Source organism: Papilio polytes, unplaced genomic scaffold, assembly GCF_000836215.1.
Source record: "Papilio polytes unplaced genomic scaffold, Ppol_1.0 DF823934.1, whole genome shotgun sequence".
Lineage (NCBI taxonomy): Eukaryota > Metazoa > Arthropoda > Insecta > Lepidoptera > Papilionidae > Papilio > Papilio polytes.
The window spans coordinates 386904-411841 of record NW_013525270.1 but is presented as its reverse complement, the minus strand read 5'-3'; the positions used below and the strand labels follow the sequence as shown (position 1 = coordinate 411841).

Genomic DNA, 24938 nt, shown 5'->3' with positions numbered 1-24938 from the left:
ATATACTAATGTATCATTCACTGGCAACAGGTTATTTCAGTTTACTGCGTTTTTAATTTTGATTCGTAGTCATATGCGCAGAGCTAAAATAAGTTATTGCAAAATCCTATTTGTATTATTTGCGTAGTCTTATTTTATCGCTTCATTTACTGAAACTATGGAAAAATCTATTCTATCTTCTTTAATTTTGTTTATAATTATAATCTGTATCCACAATTTACAATTTCACAAACATAAAGTGTATCGAAATTGGATTGTGGTTGGCACTGCCGTGCGACAGTATAAAAGTTTAATAAAGGTTTACAATTCGAGTCAGGTCTTTTAATGTAACCTTTTATAATGCAAGCCAAACAAATCTCAAAACAATAAAGTTTATACTGGATGGGTCATTTGGTGACTCAACGCGCTAGTTACCAACCTACTAGTTTACATTTCAAGTTTAAATATTTTGCTTTTTGTATACTAGAATTCACTGTCATTCACACACATTAGGTATAATAATAATAATCGTAGTTTACTTCTGTTTACGAACTTAGTTTTCGTTATCCACCCTATGTAAGAATAGTCGTAGCTTACCAATTCAAGTCAGTTACAGCTTGTATTATAAAATCTTATAAATTGAACCGTAACACAAAGGTATAAAGGTTATATTTATTTAATGCCATTTTAATTAAGGGCTAGTTAATCATGCGACACCTACTCTGTCGTGACCACCATGTTTATTCATCGATTGCATAACTGCCAACGCTGACAGTTTCTGGAGTCGTATTTTGTTTTGTTGCAATATTTTACGAAAAGGCGGACGTTAATAATTTTAAAGCTAACGAATCGTAAAAACCGGAACTTGCAAAACTGATTTCGAATTGTTATGAAACCGATTGTTTTCTGAACATATTTACAGTAAAAAAGTTGTTCTCTTAAATATTTTATAATGTTTTAATGCGAAGTAAGCTTACTTAAGAATACATGAGATAATTATTCTATGATGTTACAATGGATTTTTTTTCGTTATTTGACCGTCACGCCTCAATATTATCAACTATTATTGCGTTGTGAACGCATCAATAATAAGGAAATATCCTAATAAGGAGAGTTATGGATGCGTTCTCAGACTTTTAAACAATAGGAAATGCGATAATAAGGGAATCCGCGGCCGATGAGGTCTTTGCCTCGGCATTTATTAACGAATATGGAAGTAATAATAATTACATTAATAAATAACCGTGTAACTGGTTTCCTACTACAGAAGACTAACTTTTTTCGTCTAAACATTTTACCCCTAAAAGTGAATCCTTAGATTTGGACTTGCTATGTTCCTTACCGCTGCACTTAGAATAGTGTAATACCTTCTTAATCTATCCCTTAGTGTGGTTATTCTATCTACACTGTAGTTTAGTGATCATTTACCAATTCTGAGCATGACAGTTTAAGCAATAAAACATGATACAGTTATAAAAATAAACTATTAAGAGACAGATTAAGAAACAACACGTATATTAATGCATAATTCGGAGCAGGTGGTGAAGTTATCGGTCGCATTAGCATACAGCTACAGTCGCAGACTCAAGTCTCTCCGCGAGAAGTTTTAACTGACAGGTGCTCAACCATAATTAGCAACGCTATAACATTTACTTTTACGGTAAAAATAACTGATGAATCTAACAGCCTTTAAAAATATTGTGGTATTTATTTTTATTTTTCTGAAATAAGAATAAATAATTTTAAAATCCTAACCTAGATTAACGGTCAAAAAATATTCCTTTATCTATTTATTCCACTTGAAGTCGGAGTTCTAAAATTATTTATTACGTTTTCAGACAATATTCTGTTAACATAATATTAGCTATGCTAATATTGTTAATGCACACGTTAAAAATCTTTTCATTCAAATTTTTGAACGATGTAAGAGCGTAGATAAAAGATAAAACTTGGTAGCCGTGTATGGAACTTAGGGTGAATGACCTATAATGTTTCTACGGTCTCTAAATTTCATTCATCACACCACTCTAATGATAGATCGATGACTGAGGAATACAGCACTCAGAATATCAACCACTAAATACTTTTTTAGAAGCCAATAGCAGGAAACGTAATAAAATTGTAGTTATTTCTATGCATTACTCTTTTGAGTTACTGTAAAATTTTTAGTGGATATGGGCGAAGTATAAAAAATAATTTCAAATCGTAATAATGAGAACCCATTGATTTTATTATTAAAGAAGTAAATATGCAATTTTAAAGTGTGATAAAAGTACGTTTTATGCTGGGTTTCTAGATTTTATTTTACAACTAGTGATTCAATAGTTTTAGGTTAACCTAACAACGGAGTAAACCTCAAGTTACATAGTTCGGACACATTTCATGAAATTATCGAACCAAAAACATTAACGAATAGTTAAACGTAGCTGGGAAACCGGCCATTAGTATTTTTCTCAGTAAAATTTAGTTTACATTCTTCATATTTCGTGATACACAATGTACCGTTTGAGTTTTAAATTCACATCGCATGCACCCTGTTCACATTGCGCATTGATTTTTCGTCCGATGGTTTATTAATTAGGAGCGATGCGTCCGGTGTTTGCGATTTCCGACTACTACATCTATTACTATCTAACTTCCTTTATGTCTGTGTAACAGTCACGTCTGTTCTTAAAGTCTGAATATTGCATTAATCTACTTTAACCGTTAGGAATCTTTAATTCCACTAATTACAGTCTCTAGCACTAAACACACAATAAAACGAGGTCACATAGGATAGCTAAAGTCGGTAAAAACATCTATTGTTGATTATTCATAAATGTGAAATATGCATTGACAGCATTTAGTAGATAGCTTGATCAGTAAGATCAGCCTTGACCTTGATTTAAAGTTCGCCGCTCACTATAAAGAAACTAGACAAAAAATCGAATGCTTAACATGTGCAGCTGATGTTATATTTATAAACCAACTAGCTGTTGCTCGCGACTTCGTTCGCGTGGATTAAAAAATAAGAAAAAAGTGTAGACTATGTTACTCACTGATAACGTACCTTTTAATGGTGTAGGAATTTTTAAAATCGGCTCAGTAGTTTTTGAGATATTTCAATACATACAAAATCCAAAAATACAAATATTTCCTGTTTATAAATTAGTATAGACATTGATTACATTGTTGTACATTATGGTTGCGTTGACCTGAATAATTAAGATAAAATTCTTAAAATGTTATGTTTGGTAAATATTTATAAAAGATTTGCACCTGGCAACACTGAATGATAAGCTATCCGTTGGATGCTTACATAATCCAGGCCGCGCGCCACAATGGATTTGAACAACAAAGATTACAACACGGGCCACGCATTCCTTACTCTGTGCCACTCTTGGTAAATATTTATTAGGCGTAGTCCTATTGTCAACCTAACCTGACAGTTTGAGAACGAACAATAAAGTTTTTGGGACTACCATTAGTTAACGGTAATTTAATATTTGTCGATTCTAACTAACTATACTTTGCATCGTTTAACTGTAGAGATTATCCACAAGGGTAGCTGTACTGGAGCTTTTAGCAGTTACCTGTTCACACTTACAATTCAAATAAAAACATCTTCGTATCTATAATGTATGATGGTGCGTAATTATTCAGGCTTTTATCTTAAGATGTTGAAAGGGACGTTAAAAATATTATTAAATAAAAGGCCAAGTCAAAGGTTATATTAGTCAATGTAGCTGAAAAAATTAATAAAGCTAAAATAAATTACAACGTGACTTAGCGACCCTTACTTATTTCCACACAATCTTCAGATTAGAGTCGAATTTAGACCTACCACGTTGCTTAGTTACTCTAAATTTTGGTTTTAGAAAATTATTATTAATACATAACCTTGAAAATAACACTGAAGTTGAGACACACGAAATTTTGGAGTTTTTTTTAATTCAGAAATTTCAACACAATCATCATTAATTTTAAATCATCTGTCTTCTCATATGTGTTGACAAAACATCCCGTTACTGTTTTTATTACTATCGATGTGAGCGTGTAATAAAATTTTGCATAAAATGACTTCGTACTAAAAACTTTAAAAATACTGCAATTGGGGCAATGAACCCACAACATGCAAAAATTTGAAATCCTTGTAAACATTTGCATATATCTTTTCTTTACGGCAATTTGTATTATGTAAATAAATAAAAATATCGACTCGTAATCAAAGTCTGATGAAAATGACAGTTTTTAATCTTATAATCTTACTAATATTATAAATGCGAAAGTTTAGATGGATGGATGGATGTTTGTTAGCGTTTGTATCCTAAACGGCTGAACGGATCTCCATGAAATTTGGCACAGGTTTAGAGCATAGTCTGGAAGAACACTTAGGCACTTTTTATCCCGAGATGAGTTACGGTTCCCGTGGGATTCATTAATTTAGTTTTTTAATGTTTACTCGATCATTCTGCAACGGTTCAACATATCTTATTGAAATTTGGCACAGATGTAAAACAAAGTCTGGAGTATACATGGGATAAGCTTTATCTCCGAGGTGTCCGGTTTTTATTTATTTTATTTATATAGTTCACATGTTTTCTAATACCACGCGGACGAAGTCGCGGGTAACAGCTCTTATTAAAATAATTACAAAAATTACACACTCAAAGTATACTTACAGCTATATTTGCATCGAATTCAAATTAAGAACGCTAACAGCAGAGTTAGCGTTTGCTAATGAAACAGTCATTTTAGTCCGACTATTTATAACCCCTTTTAACGGAAGTGTTAATTTTTACACGAGCTAAAGCAAATAGCTTGTCTCATTCTTGTTTATTTTGGAATTAAACTTGTTAACATGTTGGACATAACTTCAAAAAAAGACAGTCAACGTGATCCCACATATGAAGTAGATTTTGAGCAACTTAAAGCATTATTGGTTGGAATTGAAGTAATTAAATTAAAAATAGGGTTCAATTCTACGAAATCGGGTGATGACAATACAACATTATAGAAGAAGTTGTGTCCAAATGTTTAATTAATATTAATATGGATTATGTAATAAGTGACACTCCATAAATGGAAAATAAAGTTTCAACAAGTTAACACCGTAAGTTTAAAGAATAGTTTAAAAATATTGCGATTGCACCAATGTGTAATAACTTGTTGACAAGGTCGTCGCCTACATAATGCAAATGAGGTTTACAAGCACAACATGATAAACAATGGGATCCCCACGGTTTAAAATTTCTTACATACTCTTTTTTTTTTATTGTTTTTATATTTTTTAGCTTATGATAGAGAATTCTAAATAATTGTTATTTGCACTTTGTTCAATTTTCAATAAGAACTAAATGACAGTTTTTAGAAAAATGCTCTAGGGGCGCTATAACATAATTGAGAACAAGATCGAAGTTGCCTTGTCGGTGGGAGCAAGATCAAATCATTGCAAGTTCTATAATAAATCATTTCCGATGCGGCCCTCCGCGCCGTAAGATGTGGAGCGCATCTGCTATGCCGGCCAATCCCATCCCGCCGTTCACATCTGTCGCCTCGCACGCAACTCAGGCCCCCAACACTCGGTTAAGAAAATTACGGACATTGTACCAAGTAAGGGAGAGATGTGACGTCGCTATATTTATATCTTTTATATCAACCATGCTACATTATTTGATAATGTCTAAAGAAATTCCACCAACATGTATGATACAGAAACAATTATTTTATAGAGGCTACATAAAATGTTTGTCTATAAATAGTACGGAAATTAAGTTTTCATGGTAGAAAAAATCAAAATGGAATTAGTAAAATATGAACATGGATTCTATACTCTATTTTGCAATCGTTAAATGCATAGACTGTCCGTCGCGAACACAGACCATCTGGCAAACCTGAGCAAACCAATGCTCGTTTTTTCTTCCCTTTGTTGCTAGTTTTTGTGGTCGTCCTCGAGACCAGTAATTCGAATAAAAGCCACTTTTATACCTGAGCTTATTGTGCCTTTCACATTAATGAATTATTCGAGTTACTACTGACTACTTATGTTTTCATTAAGTTCAAGGATTGCTCGCTTGACGAAAGCCAATGTAAAACGTACAAACTATAAATACCTCACCGCAGTACTTCCAGTCTTTGTAAGTGTATAAAATAATTGGGATGAGTCATTTGAATGATCTCAGTTTACTTTGAGACACGCAACTAATGAAGCTAGGAACAACAACACGAATTTTATTAATGCTTAATTTTAAAGTTGAATCTAATACTGCTTTGAAATTTATTGGTTTGATAGTTTTTTTGGAAACTAAGGAGACCCAAGTTGATATAAGATTTAAGCGTTGGTATTTTTTGGACTTTAACAATCGGATTTTCATCTTTTGCAAAATTGGTGTGAGAATTACTTCTTGTACGAGTACATTGTTACAGTTTATAAACCCTTATTTACAAGTTAATAGTATTAAATGATAATAACAATTGATAGGCTAATTACCTGTTGTGGTCGCGTTATGTTCTTTGTTAGCTCATTTTTATTTATTAATATGTTCTAACATATTTATTAATCATTGAATATATTACGGATACAAAGGGAATTGTATCACATGATACATCTGTTTTTTTTTTAACTTTCAAACGTAGGTACTTAAAGGAATTAAGGCGTGTCCTTCCCTTTCGAGTTATAAAAGGTTATTTTTGGTGTTCGACGAATGTAATAATGTTCCGGTCTCATTGAAGTATGGCGACAAATGTCTAAACATTAAACGCCTAAATAAACAACTAGAAAACTATTGCAGCGGATGTCCAAAGATAGCAAAGCTATTACCAATTCATGTTTGTTCTAAAAGCGTAATTTTTATAAAATTTCGGTGTATTAGTAAATTACAGTTAAACTTGAACGTGTGAATTACAGCGAAGTTCAATATTCAATATATCAATAAAAATATTAATTTAGTACTCGGTATTTTATCGGTCGCTATGTGAGAATTTTAACACAGATCAATTACTATCAATAAACACTGAGGGTCAATGAAATAGTTCTGTGTGCGGCAGTTAGTCTTATTCTCTTAAATCTTACTAATATCATAAATACGAAAGTTTGGATGAATAGATCTTTCTTGGAGTTTGTAGCCTAAACGGCTGAACGGACCTCGATGAAATTTGGTATAAATGTATAGGATATTCTAGAAAAACACATGGCTACTGGTTTTTTTTTTCAACGCGGACTGAGGCGGGCAAAAGTTAGTAATTTTATAAAGTAATAATAGCATCTCACAAGAACAAGAACAGGAATCACACCTGCAGTGTGTATAACGCGTCAAAATGCTGACAATGACGCGATCAATTACGTGTCATTCGTCAATGGATCGCATCGTATTGATACACACGTGCTCTTGTTTTTGTCGACCGTATTAATCATACGTGAGGAACGTAATGGTAATGGTAATATCAATGTAAACCTTAGCTGGACTTACTTACAATTTGTAGGAGGATACACTGGAATATAGTCATGTTTGTGTGCTTGTTCCACCATTAAAACACGATGTAAATCTATACTAATAATTACTACTAATAATAATAACTAATATTTACTAATATAAAGAAAGATTTGTATTTTTGTATGTATCATATTTGATTCTCAAAATAACTGGGCAGGTTCAAAAAATTCCTTCGACAATAGAAAACTAATTTATCTTAGAGTATCACAGACTATATTTTCTAATTTCACACGCAAAGTCGCGAGCAACAGCTAGTTGTTTTATATTGTTGTTTACAAGTATGCTGTCTGGTTCTTTTACGCGCGCTTTGTTACTTTTCCCTTTTACTTTAAAATAATATATGAATTCAAGTAAATTCCAATTAAATAGATGTATATTTTAATGTGCTTGTTAAAATGTAGACGATATGCTTGTTAAGTTATAACAACCACAAACAACGTATAATGTGAAAACGAGTACTATAAAAAGCAGTCGCAACGCGGTATTGAGCAATCAAGTTGTTCAAGGGCAAAAGCTCAGACTTCATTAATATATACCATATGCAAGTTTTTTCTTACTTAATATAGTTATTTATATAGATTTTGTTTTTGTATTGTGCTAGTTAATCATAATTTTTATAAACAGTATTATTATGACTAGAAATTTAACTCAATTACAATAGAAAATAACCTAAAAGCTGTTGATTACAAGGTTATTTGAATACCCAAGTTATGTTCCTTTAACAAGACTTTAAAGTCGACAGCACAGTTATAAGTCTTAGTCGATCGTCTCTAACACTAATCTGTTCTTGACTAGAGTATGGATAAGTCTTAAATTTGTGTGCCTTTTTGTGTGAACATTTACATTCTTACAAAAATGTATTACGTGTGAAATACTTTGATACTATTTTATTCTATTGTAAAACTATTTTAATAAGATTTTCATCCATTGTAATTTTGTAAACGTTTTTGTAGAATGTAACAAAAAAATCGTACATTCGCTGATGCAGCTATTCGGAGCGTCATTAGAAACTGGGTCGACAACCTAACTGATGCAGCCTGCATACGGCTCGCCTTCTTAGCCTCGCACCATGCTTAACTTTTGAAGTCTATTACTTTATTTGCATCTCTACTACAATATTTTCTTCTAAAAATGCAAGATCTTAGATTCAATTTTCAATTAGGTGTTTCCGTTTTACTTTGACAGAAATTAACAAACAAATCATGCCAAAATTTATAGCTTCTTCTTATAATATTTCTATTTGGATTTTGTATAGTCTTTGTTGTTACTTTGTACTCTTTTAACCCTGTGTTAGTAAAATATAGCACAATTTATCGATGTTCTAACACATAATGCTTATCATACCATTTGTAGGTCTTGGCTCTAGGTAAATTGAGTCAATCACCTTCTATAAATGGTAAATATATTCTAGAGGTCAACCATGACGTTTGCAGCTGCATAAATTGAAAAATTGCATATTTAAAACGTTACAACTTCACGTAATTCTTTGTTTCTATGATCCGATTCGATATACATTCTTTCCCCACATCTGCTTGAATTATCTAAAAAAAAAATAAAACGCAATATACTATATTCGCTATAGTTGCCATTAATAAAGGAATCATTTCTTAACAATGTTTTAATTACAACAATTCAAGTTTGTGTTAGTTTAGTTCGATATACGTTGCATGTTACAATGCATTGCATGATTACGATGCGCGTCGCGGTGAAAACTGATCCAAGTCTAAATAGAAGTTGGCGCCTAGACCGGCGGCCGAGCCTGCGTATTATCTTACCAACATGTTTTCACTCCTGTTACTCTTGAATGTTTTTACACTAATTATATTATGTTAAAGAAAATAAAGAACGTTATCTGACTGTCGTTCCATAGACAGTTTGATTTTGACTGTCGGGTATTTGCATATTTTTTTTAAAGTAAACAGAACAAAATCAAAGATTCAGTTAAACCGAAGAATCCAAAAATTAACCATATTGTCTTTATAAATAACCGGTGTATTTGTATTTTAGGAGCAGTGCACTGCGAGGATGAAACGATCGGCCCGATATTCATGAAGGAACCCCCGAACCGAGTGGACTTTAGCAACACGACCGGCGCCGTAGTGGAATGTGCTGCACGAGGATCCCCCACTCCCGACGTCATCTGGGTACGAGCTGATGGTACCGCTGTAGGAGATGTACCCGGATTACGACAGGTTACACATTTTTTTATTAATCTTTATTTAAAGCACTCTTATAGTTTTAACGGTTATGGTAGTCTCTTCGACTAGTTCTAGAAATCTTGTGTGTGTCTTAAATCAGCCTCAGTTGTCAGTATTATGTATCCTGAAGTAACAATTTCGTATACGTGCGTAGAATTCAACCCAATTCCAATGATTTCTTTAACATTATGATAATGTACAGACAGAAGAATGATGATGTAACCTACATTATACAGTTAAGGGGCGATAACTGCGGTTATATCAAGAGTAATCGAGAGAGAGTTATAAGATTGTAATTAACTTCACAGGTGTTGCCGAATGGAAACCTCGTGTTCCCACCTTTCCGTGCAGAGGACTACCGTCAAGAGGTACATGCTCAGGTGTATGCTTGTTTGGCCAGGAACCCCGTTGGTACCATTCATTCCCGTGATGTTAACGTGCGAGCCGGTAAGTTACTCTTTGTTCTTTCCTATCGTAAATGTTAGTAAATATAGTTTAATTTCATTGACAAACCAACATTTTATTATAATTACAACGATTCTTACCGTAACGTTAAATTAAGAATTAAATTGTTAGTCGGAACTTCAAATCTCTAAGATGTCGCTAATACTGAATTGCAATGCTGGAAAGACGCCAAATGCTTGCCCTTATTGTGAGGTCCTTGTGTAGACATATGGAGAGCGTGTCTGAGCATTTCGTTATCTAACTGACACGTTAGTCACACTCGGCCCGCGGCCTCAGATTCGGTTGTTATTTGAAGCTAAGTGGTAGTTAAGAAGCGTCACTTCCGTTGAACCAGTGACACGACACCACGTGTTCAACTGATATTAGTTGCCAAAACTAACGAACCATTAACGATACAAGAACTTTTATGCAAATTTAAAGTGCTTTTAATATACTTTACTCTATGAGAAGGCCATTGTTTCAAATATTAAAAGTCGGTTTCGTTCTTTATTTAGAAATATTCAAAATACAACACAATATTTCTCAGTTATGGTGTAATAGTAAAGTGTTCATTAGAGCAATTCCTTGTACATCTAATTATCTTAATTGTTAGTTAACATCCTTAAATTATTTAATACGCGTCATAATTTTAACTACGTATGCAGCATGTCCTATGTAAGTTAATTGTGCTTGGAGGGCGTTGCCGCGTCGCCCTACACGACCCGATGCACCTCGAGGTCAATTGAATATTAGTCAATCAAGCACAGCTGCAACTGTACGGACGTTACCTTTCATACTTATAGTATAACTAGCTTTCACTGCGACTCCGTCCGCGCGGAATTAAAAAAAACAAATGCAAGTAGCCTATGTGTTCTTCCAGACTATTCTCTACATCTATGCCAAATTTCATCAAAATCCGTTCAGCCGTTTAGGCTACAAACTCTAACAAACTTCCATCCATCCATCCATCCATTTAAACTTTCGCATTTATAATATTATAGTATGATAGTCTTGTTTATATTCACAAACTATAATAATTTTAGACTAAATGTGATAGGAAATACTTTGTTGGTTTGTCAATGTTACATTTTCTTGATACTTAAGTTATTTGTAGTCTTGTATTTATGATTGTTTTGTTATAATTAAAAGCGAAGAAAAATGATAAGACAGCAAACGGTTCATTTGACGTGAAATGATTACTTACTGCGATCTCTTACAATCGCCAACTTTTATTATAGTGTAGTAATATTAAAAACTGTAGAATGGAAAAAATTGAAAGAAGGAAAATTGCTTATAAATAAAGCTTAAACCTGAAACCCAAAGATTTTGATAAAATTGTAACTGTTGTATCTTTTATTTGTCAATTTGTTTTATTGTTATTCTTGTGTATTTATTTTAGGAGCGTAATTTCATAGTAATAATTATAGGTTAACGATAAAATGTCTTCAATGTCTTTAACATATTTATAAAGGTATTTAAACTCGTAAAACGAAGAGACCGTAATTTCTTAGCGAATATCATTCATCATTCACAACAAGCAGTATCTTACTAAATGGTTCAATAATACAGTTGTTGCCCAGCAATATGACACTGACGTCAACAAGGAGTATGTCATTATGGGTAACAGCATCATACTCAAGTGCCAGGTCCCATCCTTCGTAGCAGATTTCATCGACGTTCTCTCTTGGCACACCGATGAAAACGAGGACTTTTATCCTGGAGAAAATTACGGTTACTCCTCACAAATAATAAAGACATTCCAAACATCCTTCTCCGAAAAATCCACGTAATAGAATAGAAATAACATTTTCACAGTGGTCCAACAACAATATGAATCAGAGGTTAACAATGAATACGTGATTCGCGGTAATTCAGCCATACTCAAGTGTTCGATACCGTCGTTTGTGGCGGACTTTGTGAGCGTTGTCTCGTGGCACGATGAATCCGGCAACGCATTCACACCCACTGAGAACGATGAAGGCAATGGTACCTACAGTATGACGTGATAATAAGTCCAAACTCCTTCTCTTAATAAAACATCCTTATCCGATCTGAAATGTAATCATACCTCTTTCAGTTGTAACCCAATATTACGAAGCCGAAGTAGTCTCAGAATATGTTATCCGAGGAAATACAGCCGTGCTCAAGTGCAATATCCCTTCCTTTGTCTCCGATTTTGTCAAGGTAGAAGCCTGGGTTGCCTCCGATGGAGATGAATATTTACTAACAAATGATACCGGTGGGCCGTGTTCTCTAACAGATATCTTATTTCCTATGTCCAGTATAATCCATATCTCCTCTATAACTTTAAGAAAAAGTCCTGACATCTTTTTCCAGTTGTAAATCAATTTTACGAGGCTGAGATCTTAACCGAATACGTGATACGCGGAAATGCTGCCGTCCTAAAATGTTCGATCCCTTCTTTCGTTGCGGACTTTGTCAAGGTGGAGTCGTGGATTGATGAAGAAGGAACTGTCATTACCTATTCTGAAGACCTCGGTAACAATGTCTTCATTAAACAATGAAAATGCAAACGTCCTAAATTGATATCGTCCTTACACCTCCACCTATCATATCCAATCAAACAACTAATTGATATTCCTCAGTTGTGTCACAGTATTACGTGACCGAAGCCGAAAACGAGTACGTGATTAGAGGAAACGCTGCCATTGTTCGATGCAAGATTCCATCTTTTGTTAGCGACTTCGTGCAGGTGGAAGCTTGGATTATGGACGACGGGCTGATATTGACGATGAATCACACTAACATAATGGATGGTACATTTCCACATTATGTACCAAGAACACCCTTTTCATCCATTTATCCTTCACCCGAAACACGTTAGTGTTGTAGATACTAACGGTAAACTTCTTTTGATAGTTGTGTCGCAGTCTTATGAGGCCGAAGCCGACAACGAATATGTTATCCGTGGTAATGCGGCCGTCATGAAATGCGAAGTGCCCAGTTTTGTTTCGGATTTCGTTTACGTTGAAATGTGGACAGATAGCGATGGAGGCACATATTATCCTGGACACAGCGAGGGTAAAACCTCACGTAGATCAGCCTTCCACTTCCTCTATCCAATCACATTTGTTTTCTCATAACAGCTGTGCTGCAAACATACGAGGGTAGGGTAAATGACGAATTCGTTTTGCGAGGCAACACCGCTATCCTTAAATGCATCGTGCCATCGTTTGTAGCTGACTTCGTTCATGTCGTGGCTTGGATCATGGATAATGAAACTGTTCTCGCCGAAGAAAATCCAAATTATGATTCTGGTAGTACTAATCATAGATACAAAAAAACATACTACCTATCATCCTATCCAGTTCAATCTGCCTCTCTCTGCTATGTCTTCATAGAGTTTTACAGTTGTGTTGATTTACAGTTGTGCATCAAAATTATGAACCTCGGGTTATTGACGAAGATGTATTGCGGGGTAACTCTGCCATTGTCAAATGTACCATACCATCGTTCGTTGCGGACTACGTCCAGGTCGTTGAGTGGGTAACGGACGATGAATCCCTCCCCGTTTTTTCGTTGAGTAGCTCCGAGGGCAATTACGGTAATAGTCAGCGCCCGCGCGACCTCAATTGTTCCTATCCGCTCTCCACAAAATCCCTGAGACCTATTTATATATTGTTATAAATTAGTATGTAATATTTCAGCTGTCAATCAATTCTACGAATCTCAAGTTTATGATATCTACGTTATACGCGGCAATGCTGCCGTGTTCAAGTGCCATATCCCTTCGTTTGTATCTGATCATGTTCACATAATATCTTGGCATGATTCGGAAGGGGGAGAATTTTTGAGTAACGAAAACTACGGTAAACTTAATTGCCGATATAAGTTTATTTTCTCCAGCTTATCCCCTCCCATTAATATCTTTTAAGCACATCCTGGCAATAGTGTTACATAGTTTTTTCAACTTTGCAGTTGTGTCTCAGGCTTATACAGTAAATTTGGTGGAAGAAAATGTATTGCGAGGAAATTCTGCGATCTTTAAGTGTCTCATACCAAGTTTCGTAACAGAATATGTATCAGTAGCTTCTTGGATTATATCCGAAGATGACGATGAGAAAGAAATTAAAATTAGTGATAATGAAGAGGGTACTTTTAAAATAAAACTTATCTTACCTCCCTCATCCTTGACTTCCGTTTTACTTTCCTGATAAATACAAATATCTACGTTTACCTTGCAGTTGTTACACAAGCGTATACAGTAAATTTAATGGAGGAAAGTGTTTTACGTGGAAATGCTGCTGTTTTAAAATGTCACATTTCAACCTTTGTTACTGAATATGTAAGCGTCTCTTCTTGGATTATTTCTGAGGGTGATACAGATGAATTGGAAATTAAAGCTGAATCCAATGAATCGGGTATTTTAAGTTTATTGTTGCCAAACAAAATCCCAATATAATCCTCTTTCCTGTAAGCAAAAACATGTAACAAAATTAAAATTTTTAATGTTCCATTTTTACAGTTGTATCTCAAGCTTACACTGTGAATTTAATGGAAGAAAACGTTCTGCGGGGAAACTCTGCTATTGTTAAATGTCACATACCTAGTTTTGTCGCGGAATATGTTACCGTATCTTCTTGGATTATTTCTGAAGGAGACGTTGATGAACTTGAAATAAAAGTAACAGAGTATTCGAATTTAGGTACCTTCGATTATTGCCATTAAAACTCTCAACCTCCTAGTCCTCACCAAATGTATTTCTATATCTATGCGCTTTATTAATATGAATTTGGTCCGTTATTTTGTAGCTGTTTCTCAAGCGTACACTGTCAATCTTTGGGAAGAAAATGTTTTACGTGGTAACGCTGCTATTTTAAAATGCCACATACCAAGCTTTGTCAGTGAATACGTAACAGTCACTTCGTGGATAATATCCGAAGATGTTGAAGAGTTGGATATTCAATTAGCTTCTCAATTAAACTTAGGTATTGAAGCTTAGGTCGCTATCTTTTTATTCCTGTTCAATCCTTTCTATATCCTCTTTTTAGGGATCGCTGTTAGTTTAATTAGTTAGTAAATTGTAAATTGCAACAATTATTAACGATCTTACCATATCGCTTAATAACAGCACATCTTTAATGACTTTTCCAGTCGTCTCACAAGCTTATGATGTTAAATTCTGGGAGGAATACGTTTTGCGCGGCAATGCAGCCATTTTAAAATGCCAAATCCCAAGTTTTGTCGCCGAGTACGTATCAGTCAGCTCATGGATAATATCGGAAGATGAGAATGAACAAGAAATCAAAATAAACGATTCTGATAATCTAGGTATTTTGTTTTCGGGAACATTTTAACGTTATCCTGTTGGTTCCTATCACGTATCCTTGTTGTAATTTATCTAAATCAGCTATTGAAATTTTTGTAGGTGTCTTAATATAAGTAGGGCTATGTCTTGAAGGCCATATTAGGTCTGCTGATATTAGGTTCCATTGTTTCAGTGGTTTCTCAAGCGTACGCTGTTAATCTAATGGAGGAATATGTGTTGAGAGGGAATGCTGCCATCTTGAAATGCCACATCCCCAGTTTCGTGTCTGAATATGTTAATGTCATCTCCTGGATTATCAGCGAAGGCGATGAGGAGTTAGAAATTAAACTTGAATCTGATGAAAATTTCGATGGTATGAGTTGGAACTAGCTAAGACGTCTTCTTAAAATGGCTTTAAGCCACTACCATGATTCCAAACTGTTTGCTTCTAGGGATGTGTTCCTAATTTGGGTTCCTGTCGTTCCATGGGCCTAACGGCCTACCTATCTCCTATTTCCTCCTTCCTTAGATTAATGCATGTAATTCAATTTATAAGTAAATAGCAACCTTATGTTGCTTTGCCTTTAAAAGAATATAAAAATTGAAATGAATTAATTTGAGTTTTTGTCTTGCAAACTGTGTCTATAATTGTTTTTTTCTTTTTGCACAGAGGGAAAATATCTAGTACTCCCATCTGGTGAATTACATATCCGTGATGTTGGACCCGAGGATGGTTACAAATCATATCAATGCCGCACTAAACATAGACTAACTGGAGAAACTCGTTTATCCGCTACTAAAGGACGATTAGTTATCACAGGTGAGTTTTTATTTTTACTTGTTGCTTTCGCGCCATTAATTCATTACGTTAATTTATATTAGTTTTTCATTTTACTGTATACTAGCAAACGTTCTCTGTAGTGAATTCATGGCGTGCTTTTTGATATCTTTCAGTGAAAATATGTATTAAAAAACCTTTATTAAACTCTTTCTCTTTTTCTTTTTGAAATTAAATTAAAAGCTGTAATTTCTAGTTTTTACTGAAAGATTTCTTAAAATTTCATTAAAATGTGAAAAATATTTTCAGTCTCGGTGTAAAATTAAAGTATTTTTGATACAATACACTGAAAATGTTTTACCATTTTAAAATACTTAAATGTTTATAAAAAACAAAATAATCTATTATTCTTGTGATACTGTATCAAAATACATTAAGTTGCAGTCAATTTTTATTTGTTAAATACAGGTATAGAAAAATAGATTATTTTTTATAAATTCAATAGAAATAAATTAAAAAACACATGCAATTTGTTTTTACTTTAGAACATAAACTTGCCTGAATGTTGGGATAGGGTATCCTGCAGAGCCTAAAAACGCTAAATTATTGAATTAATTTTCAAAAATATTATTACCGCGTAACAAGTACTTACAGGGAGTTGAAAATGTGTGTCTTTAAGTTTGTTTTGGACTCTCGTAAAGCCGCCTTCTCCCAACATGCGCAGAGCCGGTGGGCCGCGTGCCCCCTAAGTTCCCCAGTAGCTCGCAGATCACCAGCGGCTTCCTGTTTAGAGAGTCCTCTAGCGTCGCCGTGCAGTGCCCCGCACAGGCATACCCCGCCCCCATGTACCGGTAAGGCGAATTTTTAAGCTAAATTCGTTTTGCGTATTCCTCAGAGCCGATAGGGCGCGTGCCACCAAAACTGTCCACTACACAAGTGAGCATCACGTTCACGACGACGCTGGGCATGTCCTTCACGTTACTCTGCCCCGCGCAGGCCTTTCCCGTCCCCATGTTCAGGTAACTTTCATTTACCATGTATCCCAATTTATTGAAACCGATTTCTAGAGCCCGTCGGCCGCGTCCCCCCCAAGTTTGCGACCGTCTTAACCGGGACCATGTTCGAGGTTACAAAAGACGATTCGTATGCATTGCAGTGTCCCGCCCAAGCGTTCCCAACCCCACTGTTCAGGTAAATTTACACGTAAATCAAAATTAGTATTTGATTGCTTCTATAGAACCCGTTGGACGCGTACCGCCCAAATTTTCATCCGTTGTGATGGGAACGATGATTGGAGTCAAGGATACCGAGTCATTCGCTTTACAATGCCCCGCCCAGGCGTTCCCGGTTCCGCTTTTCAGGTACTAAGTTGATGGTCTTCTAAGTTTCCGTAAAGCCTATTTTACCATTGATATTTCTAAAGAAATTAGAGTAGAAAGTCCGGTATTCAAAGGGTAAAATAACAGAGATGTTTTCATTTGCTCCAGAACCTATGGGAAAAGTATCTCCAAAATTTTCAAGCTTAGAAAAAAGTCGACTCTTTAATTTTGAAAGCAATCAAAGTCTCTCTCTGTTATGTCTCGCGCAAGCCTTTCCTGCCCCAATGTTTAGGTAAGATTGTCAACATAAGTAAATGCGCTTCAGTTACATTGTTAAACGTTTCAACGAACTTATAACACTTATTGGAATATGTATTTGTAAAGTCTCAGTATAGGAACGTTTTCTATTTTTCTTTCGATAAACAGAACCAATGGGAAAGGTGTCGCCGAAATTCCCGTCGATGGAAACCGGCCGCAGCTTTACATTTTCATCTAATACCTATGTGACATTGCTTTGTCCGGCACAAGCGTTCCCTACTCCATTGTTCAGGTATTTAGCATTATACATATTGATGTTATTTCTTTAGAGCCGGTGGGCAGAGTTTCGCCAAAATTCCCTTCGATGGATAGTTCGAGAAGTTTCAGCGCTCTCTTAAACAACAGTTTGACGTTATTATGCCCCGCTCAGGCCTTCCCGGTTCCATTGTTCAGGTAATGCTTTGTTCGTGTTAGTAGTTATTTCTAAAAAAGATTTATTCTTAGAGCCCGTGGGTCGAGTCTCGCCAAAATTTACGACTAGCGACAAAAGTCGAGCCTTCGATACAAAGGAAGACGATAATGTCACGCTATTGTGCCCCGCGCAAGCTTACCCCGCCCCGGCCTTCAGGTATATTGACAACCTAATTATTTAAATCGCTCATTTCTGTTTCTTTAGAACCTATGGGCACCGCTGCTCCAAAAGTAGCCAGTAAAATGATCGATATATCGGAAGTTTCATTGAACAATACAACAACATTGCTATGTATGGCGCAAGCCTTCCCTGTTCCAATATTCAGGTAATAGTTATTCCATAACTGTGTCTGTCTTATAACGCTTTACAATCGTAAAATGTTTATCTAGAGCCCGTAGGAAGAGTACCTCCGAAGTTTCCTACTATGGATAACGTTAGAGGTTTCGATACTCATGTGAACGCTAGCGTAACATTGCTGTGCCCGGCACAAGCCTTCCCAGTTCCTCTATCAAGGTAAATATTATTAATAGATAGTGATCAATGTCACCATTTCCTTCTAGAGCCAATAAATAGCGCCCCACCGAAAGTTCCCACCAAAATCATAGAATTCGTGGAATTCGCATCGGACTCCAGCGTTACTTTGCTTTGTTTGGCTCAAGCCTTCCCAGTTCCAGTATTTAGGTGAGTTTATTGTAATAAAACAAATTGATGTAAAGCAGTATTAATATTTTACTGGAACAGTTAGTTAACCTAAAAGCTTCGATAGGGTGCGATAGGGTTAGCGTCGTAATACTCTATGTAACAAAATATAAGAGGAATATTACAATAGTAGGTAACGATACTTTGTATTTTTAGAACCGATTGGCTCCAAAAGTCCTTCTTTTTCAAGCGGATCAAAACTTGCGTGGTTTGAAATACATAATAGTCAGGATTTCGCTCTTTTATGTCCGGCGCAAGCTTTTCCCGTTCCGGTGTTTAGGTAAGCACATTAATATCCACTTGTTTACAATTAAACGATAAATTTTCCAGAGCCCATCGGGTCAAAATCACCTGCTTTCTCGACCGATGACAAGTTAGCTTGGTTTATAAGGCACGTAGGACAAAGTTTAGCGTTACTGTGTCGGGCTCAGGGATATCCTATTCCAATATACAGGTATTAAAATATTTATAACGTTCTCAATTCTATATAATCTATATTTTAGAACCGATCGGAACAAAATCGCCCGCTTTCTCTACTGATAACAAATTCTCTTGGTACGTAAGGACCGCAGGGCAAGATTTAAATATCCTTTGTCCGGCTCAAGGCTTCCCCGTCCCAATATTCAGGTGAATAAATATACCTATTTTTATTTATAGAACCCGTTGGCTCTAAATCGCCTACATTCTCTAACGATGTACAATTCTCTGGAATAACTCGTAAGACCGGTCAGGATTTTGCACTCTTGTGCCAGGCTCAAGCGTATCCCGTTCCCATATTCAGGTAAGATTTTTAACGAAACTTCAACCAGTCGCGTATCATTGTCGCAGAACCCATCGGTTCGAAGGCGCCGTCGTTTTCTATGGAATTTAAAAGCACTACGCTTACGAAAGTCGACGGGCAGGCGATCGTTCTTTTGTGTCAGGCGCAAGCTCATCCGTCCCCCATGTTCAAGTGAGTGTCGCTTAACTTACTATTATTAATTTTTAATTCAGAACCCGTAACTGCTAGAGCCCCATCTTTTCCGACGACTGCGTCATCTTACAATTACGATATAGAAGCAAATTCCAGTGGTTCGATGCTTTGTCAGGCACAAGGGTATCCGCATCCAATGTTCAGGTGGGTTTGGAAATGTAATGTTCCGTTTTTTCTCTTTTAGAGCCTATCGGTGCGAAAGCTCCGACGTTTTCCTCAGACTCTAAGGGCAGTATTTTCGTTAGAGAATCTGGACAAAATTTCGCATTGCTATGTCAATCTCAAGCTTTCCCTGTCCCAATATTTAGGTAAGTTGGAATGTAAAACATTATAGTGTGTACGTGATTTTTCCTGCACAGAACCTGTGGGATCCAAGCCGCCTACATTTACTACTGACTTTACATTGTCGGCGGTAACGAGGCATAAGGATCAAAGTTTCTCAATGATGTGCCAAGCTCAAGCGTTCCCTATTCCAATATTCAGGCAAGTTCGTTACTAAAGCGGTTTGCGTTATAATTGCAATATAACTCAATGTAAATAAGATACGCTTGCATTAAAAATATCGCGGAATAAAATTATGGTGGTTGTCAATATTAGGAAATATAAAGAATATAATAGGGTTTTTAGGTTGTTGTCATGTTTGAGTCTTTAGTTTGGGTTTATATTTCGATTTCTATGCAAGATTTTTCTTTCGATTTCATTTCTGATTCCCTTTAATTGTTTTCTACAGAGCCGGTCGGATCAAAGGCTCCCTCTTTTTCAACCGAGTCTGCGCTTTCTTCCATTAAGAGGCACGAAAGTCAAAGCTTTGCTTTACTGTGTCAAGCTCAAGGTTTCCCCGTCCCGATTTTCAGGCAAGTTGTAATTTATTTTGTTTTGGTTACTGAGCCCGCTAATATTTTGTAGAACCGGTCGGTGCCAAGTCCCCTACGTTCTCGTCTGAGTCTATGGGGAGCATATTTAGAAAACGTATCGGACAAGGGTTCGGTCTTCTATGTCAGGCCCAAAGTTATCCTGCGCCGATTTTCAGGCAAGTCTTCTTTTAAATTCTATAACACTAAACAAAACTTTCTACTGCAGAACCGGTGGGATCTAAAGCCCCTACTTTTTCTACGGACGCTCGTAGTACAAGTTTCGTTCGAACAGTCAATCAAAGTTTCGGATTGTTGTGTCAAGCGCAAGCGTTTCCTGTTCCCATATTCAGGCAAGTTAAGATTTATCATCTAATTACGTAAATGTTATTTCTTCTTAAGTTCAAACCGCCTTCCTGATTTACAATAAAGGTAGTTGTTGATTGAATTTGTTTTGTTATATATTCACGAGTTGATAAATTTCTTCAGAGCCTATCGCAAGTGCGGTGCCAAGTGTTACGTCGACGCCAAAAGCCGCCGTGCACTATGCACAGTTATCTTCGTTAGCTCTCTTGTGTCCTGCTCAAGGATATCCCGTTCCAGTTTCGAGGTGCGTTAATTGAAATAAGTCCATATATTACAGAACCGACTAATAAAATTGCACCACGAAGCGACAAAACCAGGAAATTCGAAGGAGGAGAAATCTTTTTAGCTTCTCAAAGCGAGTCCGTTTTTCTGACTTGTGAAGTCGCTGGCTACCCAGCTCCCGTGTTTAGGTAAGTTAGTAATTAATATGCAATTTCTATAGGTCGTTTAGATTCGGTTGATTTCCAAAATTATGTTTCCTAAATGTCTACTAAGTGTCATACTTAGAATTGTTTGCCTGGGTATCTTATTTTAAGGTCCGTTAAGGTTCGGTGAGGTTTTCGTTAGACATTTATTAAGTCGTCTCTGTACTTGCAGAACCTACCAATAAAATAGCACCTCGAAAAGATTCAACTAAGCACTTTGAAGGTTGGGAGGTACTCTTCGTGTCGCACCGCGAGATAGCGTATTTGACGTGTCAGATCGCCGCGTTCCCCGCGCCCGTGTTTAGGTGAGTGCGGCGTATTGTAAGGTGACTGTCGATTTATCTTGCAGAGCCGACGGGTAGGACCGGACCGAAAGTGACGGGCGACGGGCTTAACCGTCATGTAGGACGAGGCGAGGAAAGCCTCGCGCTCCTCTGTGAGGTGCAAGCGTTCCCTGCTCCCTTAACGAGGTAGGAGGTGGTGCACCGGCCGGCCGCTGGTCTCGCGCGCTCATCGTCACGCGCTCGGCTCGCGTGCCATCCGATGTATTGATTGAACAACGCACTTGTTATTGCAGCCTGGCGGCGGCTCCGCGTGCCATGAGGCGTGATGTACCGCGGCCGGCCGCAACCCTTATAACGGTTCCCAGCCAAAGTAACGATTGAGCGGACAGACACCTCCTGGTAAGTGTCAGGGTGTTCTTGCTTTCATTCAGACGCTTTAATCTTTACTTTGTGCTTCTCGCGAGTCATGGCTACACATTGCGTTAACTCATCCGGTCCAGGCCAGCTACCGTACATTTCGTTCGTTGCGGTGGCTTTTCTCATTGTCGAATTACTTTTATTAATTCTACTCATCATCTAAAGTTCTGCCGTGTGGCTTTTTTAATTTTCTTCACTTTATGGGTTGGTTTCTTCGATATTGGTGTTAGGGCGTTCAATCAAACCCAAAATTTTAAATTGTCTTTTTACTAAACAATTTTTTGGCTAATCCTGCTTTTTAGAACTAATGACAGACGGGTTTTGTATTTTGTGTTTTCTAATAAATATTTTGAACACGTATTGCTACCTTAAACTTAGTTATATCAAACATGCTTTGATTCAGGCACTAAAACTTGATTCTTAGTTACACCTAGTCAACTATTCTTTTCGTTGTAATTATTTCATACAAATTGAGATTAAGCAATATGGGAATTTTTATTGTACAAACTAAGTAACACGTGACACAAGCTGAACTCTTTCTGTATTGTTACAGATGGTACAAATTCATCGACGGCACGACAAGGAAGCAGCCAGTTGTGCTGAACGACAGAGTGAAGCAGGTTTCTGGAACTCTCATCATTAAAGAGGCTAAAGTCGAGGATTCCGGGAAATATTTGTGCGTTGTCAATAACTCTGTTGGTGGTAAGTTTTATTGGTATTTATGGGCAAATACTACGCCCTTATTAATTTCAGCTTTTGAATTACCAATTTAACATTTTACATAAGTATGAAATTAAAAAATAATCACGGTGTAAACTTATTTGTTTGTATCGTCGTCAAACTAACTTCAGTTTACAATCTCACTAGCCTTTTTTTTTTAAATAATGGCAAAAGTCTGCATTGAATAATTACTGCGAAGAAATAGAAAGAATTAAGTGACGCTTCATTATATTTTCTCTACATTTCAGGCGAATCAGTTGAAACGGTTCTGACTGTGACCGCACCTCTAAAGTCGACTGTGGAACCCGCCACTCAAACTGTTGATTTCGGCAGACCCGCTGTCTTTACTTGCCGCTACGAAGGAAACCCCATCAAGACTGTTACATGGCTTAAAGACGGCAAGGACATGAACCATCATGACGCTATCCTAAGGTACATATTTTACCTGGTATATGCTTTTGATATCAAATACATACAAATTCCTGCTGCAATTTACTGCTATTTTACAAGTAAGTAATCCAGAAACAGAAGTCCATAGACTTTATTGACGTCAACTTAAAACAAATGCGGCATAACCTCATTTCGGTCTTCATTTTAAAGGTTATAAACTTTTTTTTTATCCAAGAGATTATCAACTATCTGAATAAATCCTAGAGGCTAACAACCTTGTTGGAGTTGGCAAAGGACGTAATTAATGGATTTGGAGGACCCGGCGCGAGTCGTTCATTAGAGTTCTCTCCATCCTGATATTTTAAAAATGTTTCCTTAATTAATGTGTAGTTGCTGCTTTATTTTGCACACTACGCAATGGATCTGTGTATAAATTTGTATAGATGTTTTTATATTATTTAGTCAATACCACTTTGTTACGGTACTTCATTGCTAATAACTTTTTTTATTTAATACTTTAATAATATTTTTGCATACAAATAATACGCATAAGTTGTTTGTGTTAACATAACTGCCACTTCCTCTTACCGCCAACCACTAAGATACATTGTGACATTTTATTATGTTTCCAGGATTGAGTCCGTAAAGAAAGAGGACAAGGGCATGTACCAGTGCTTCATCAGGAACGACCAGGAGAGCGCCGGCGCCAGCGCTGAACTCAAACTTGGAGGACGATGTAAGATCAAACAAGTTTTTTAAATTAGTATTTATTTACTACCTCTTGGGTGTGGTGTGTATCATTGCACAAAAAATAAGTAACTATTTGCTTGTTACGTGGTATTCCTTTGGGATAGAAATAATATTTGTAACTCTTGATAGGATTTCATATTGCTACAAAGATCTGATACAGTGACGTATTTAATGTTAGTATTTAAAAATCAAATTTTATTATATGGTGTTTAACATGTTTTGTATTACTTACAGTCGAGCCACCCCAAATCCGTCACAGCTTCGGCGAACAAACCCTGCGCTCTGGACCTCCCCTGCGACTGAAGTGCGTAGCGTCCGGCAACCCCACCCCCGACATCGCCTGGCTGCTGGACGGCGACAAGCTCAGCAGCGGCGAGCGGCTGCAGATCGGACAGTTCGTTACCGCCGATGGCAACGTCGAGTCTCACCTCAACATCTCCTCTGTGCACACCAACGACGGCGGCTTGTACTCCTGTATCGCCTCCAGCAAGGTTAGCGACTGTTCACAGCGGTATTCCCAAACAGTTACTTCTTAGGGGCTTCCTAGATAAGAGCGTACTTTCCTTTTCTAACAACGCGTCTGTGACCCTTGACATAGCAATTGAATCAGTTAGGCAATCCGCTGCTCTTATCCTCCTTTTTTATAATTAAAAAACCGTATACTATATTCATCTATTCTGCACAATAACCAACAATTTCAGATCAAAGTGCAACTGTCACATATTCTATGACTCAGAAGTTTTATCCTTTTCCGGTTTAGACGGTATAAAATTAATTTATTCGTTTTTACCAACTTGCAGGTCGGCAGCGCTTCTCACGCGGCCCGCGTCAACGTGTACGGCCTGCCGTACGTGCGGCCCATGAAGAAGCGGCC

General features: G+C 36.6%; 1 protein-coding gene across 1 annotated transcript in view; it reads left to right on the top strand.

The window, feature by feature from the left end:
* LOC106101954 (Down syndrome cell adhesion molecule-like protein Dscam2) overlaps positions 1-24938 on the top strand; it is a 65222-nt gene that overhangs the window by 8130 nt on the left and 32154 nt on the right. Inside the window, 18 exon segments of the mRNA XM_013281345.1 lie at positions 9459-9643; positions 9958-10096; positions 11663-11824; positions 16033-16182; positions 17036-17159; positions 17378-17501; positions 18222-18345; positions 19546-19669; positions 19812-19840; positions 20221-20348; positions 20768-20857; positions 20942-21065; positions 21202-21322; positions 22758-22906; positions 23173-23356; positions 23947-24050; positions 24299-24555; positions 24865-24935. Coding sequence (XP_013136799.1) covers positions 9459-9643; positions 9958-10096; positions 11663-11824; positions 16033-16182; positions 17036-17159; positions 17378-17501; positions 18222-18345; positions 19546-19669; positions 19812-19840; positions 20221-20348; positions 20768-20857; positions 20942-21065; positions 21202-21322; positions 22758-22906; positions 23173-23356; positions 23947-24050; positions 24299-24555; positions 24865-24935 — 2389 coding nt within the window.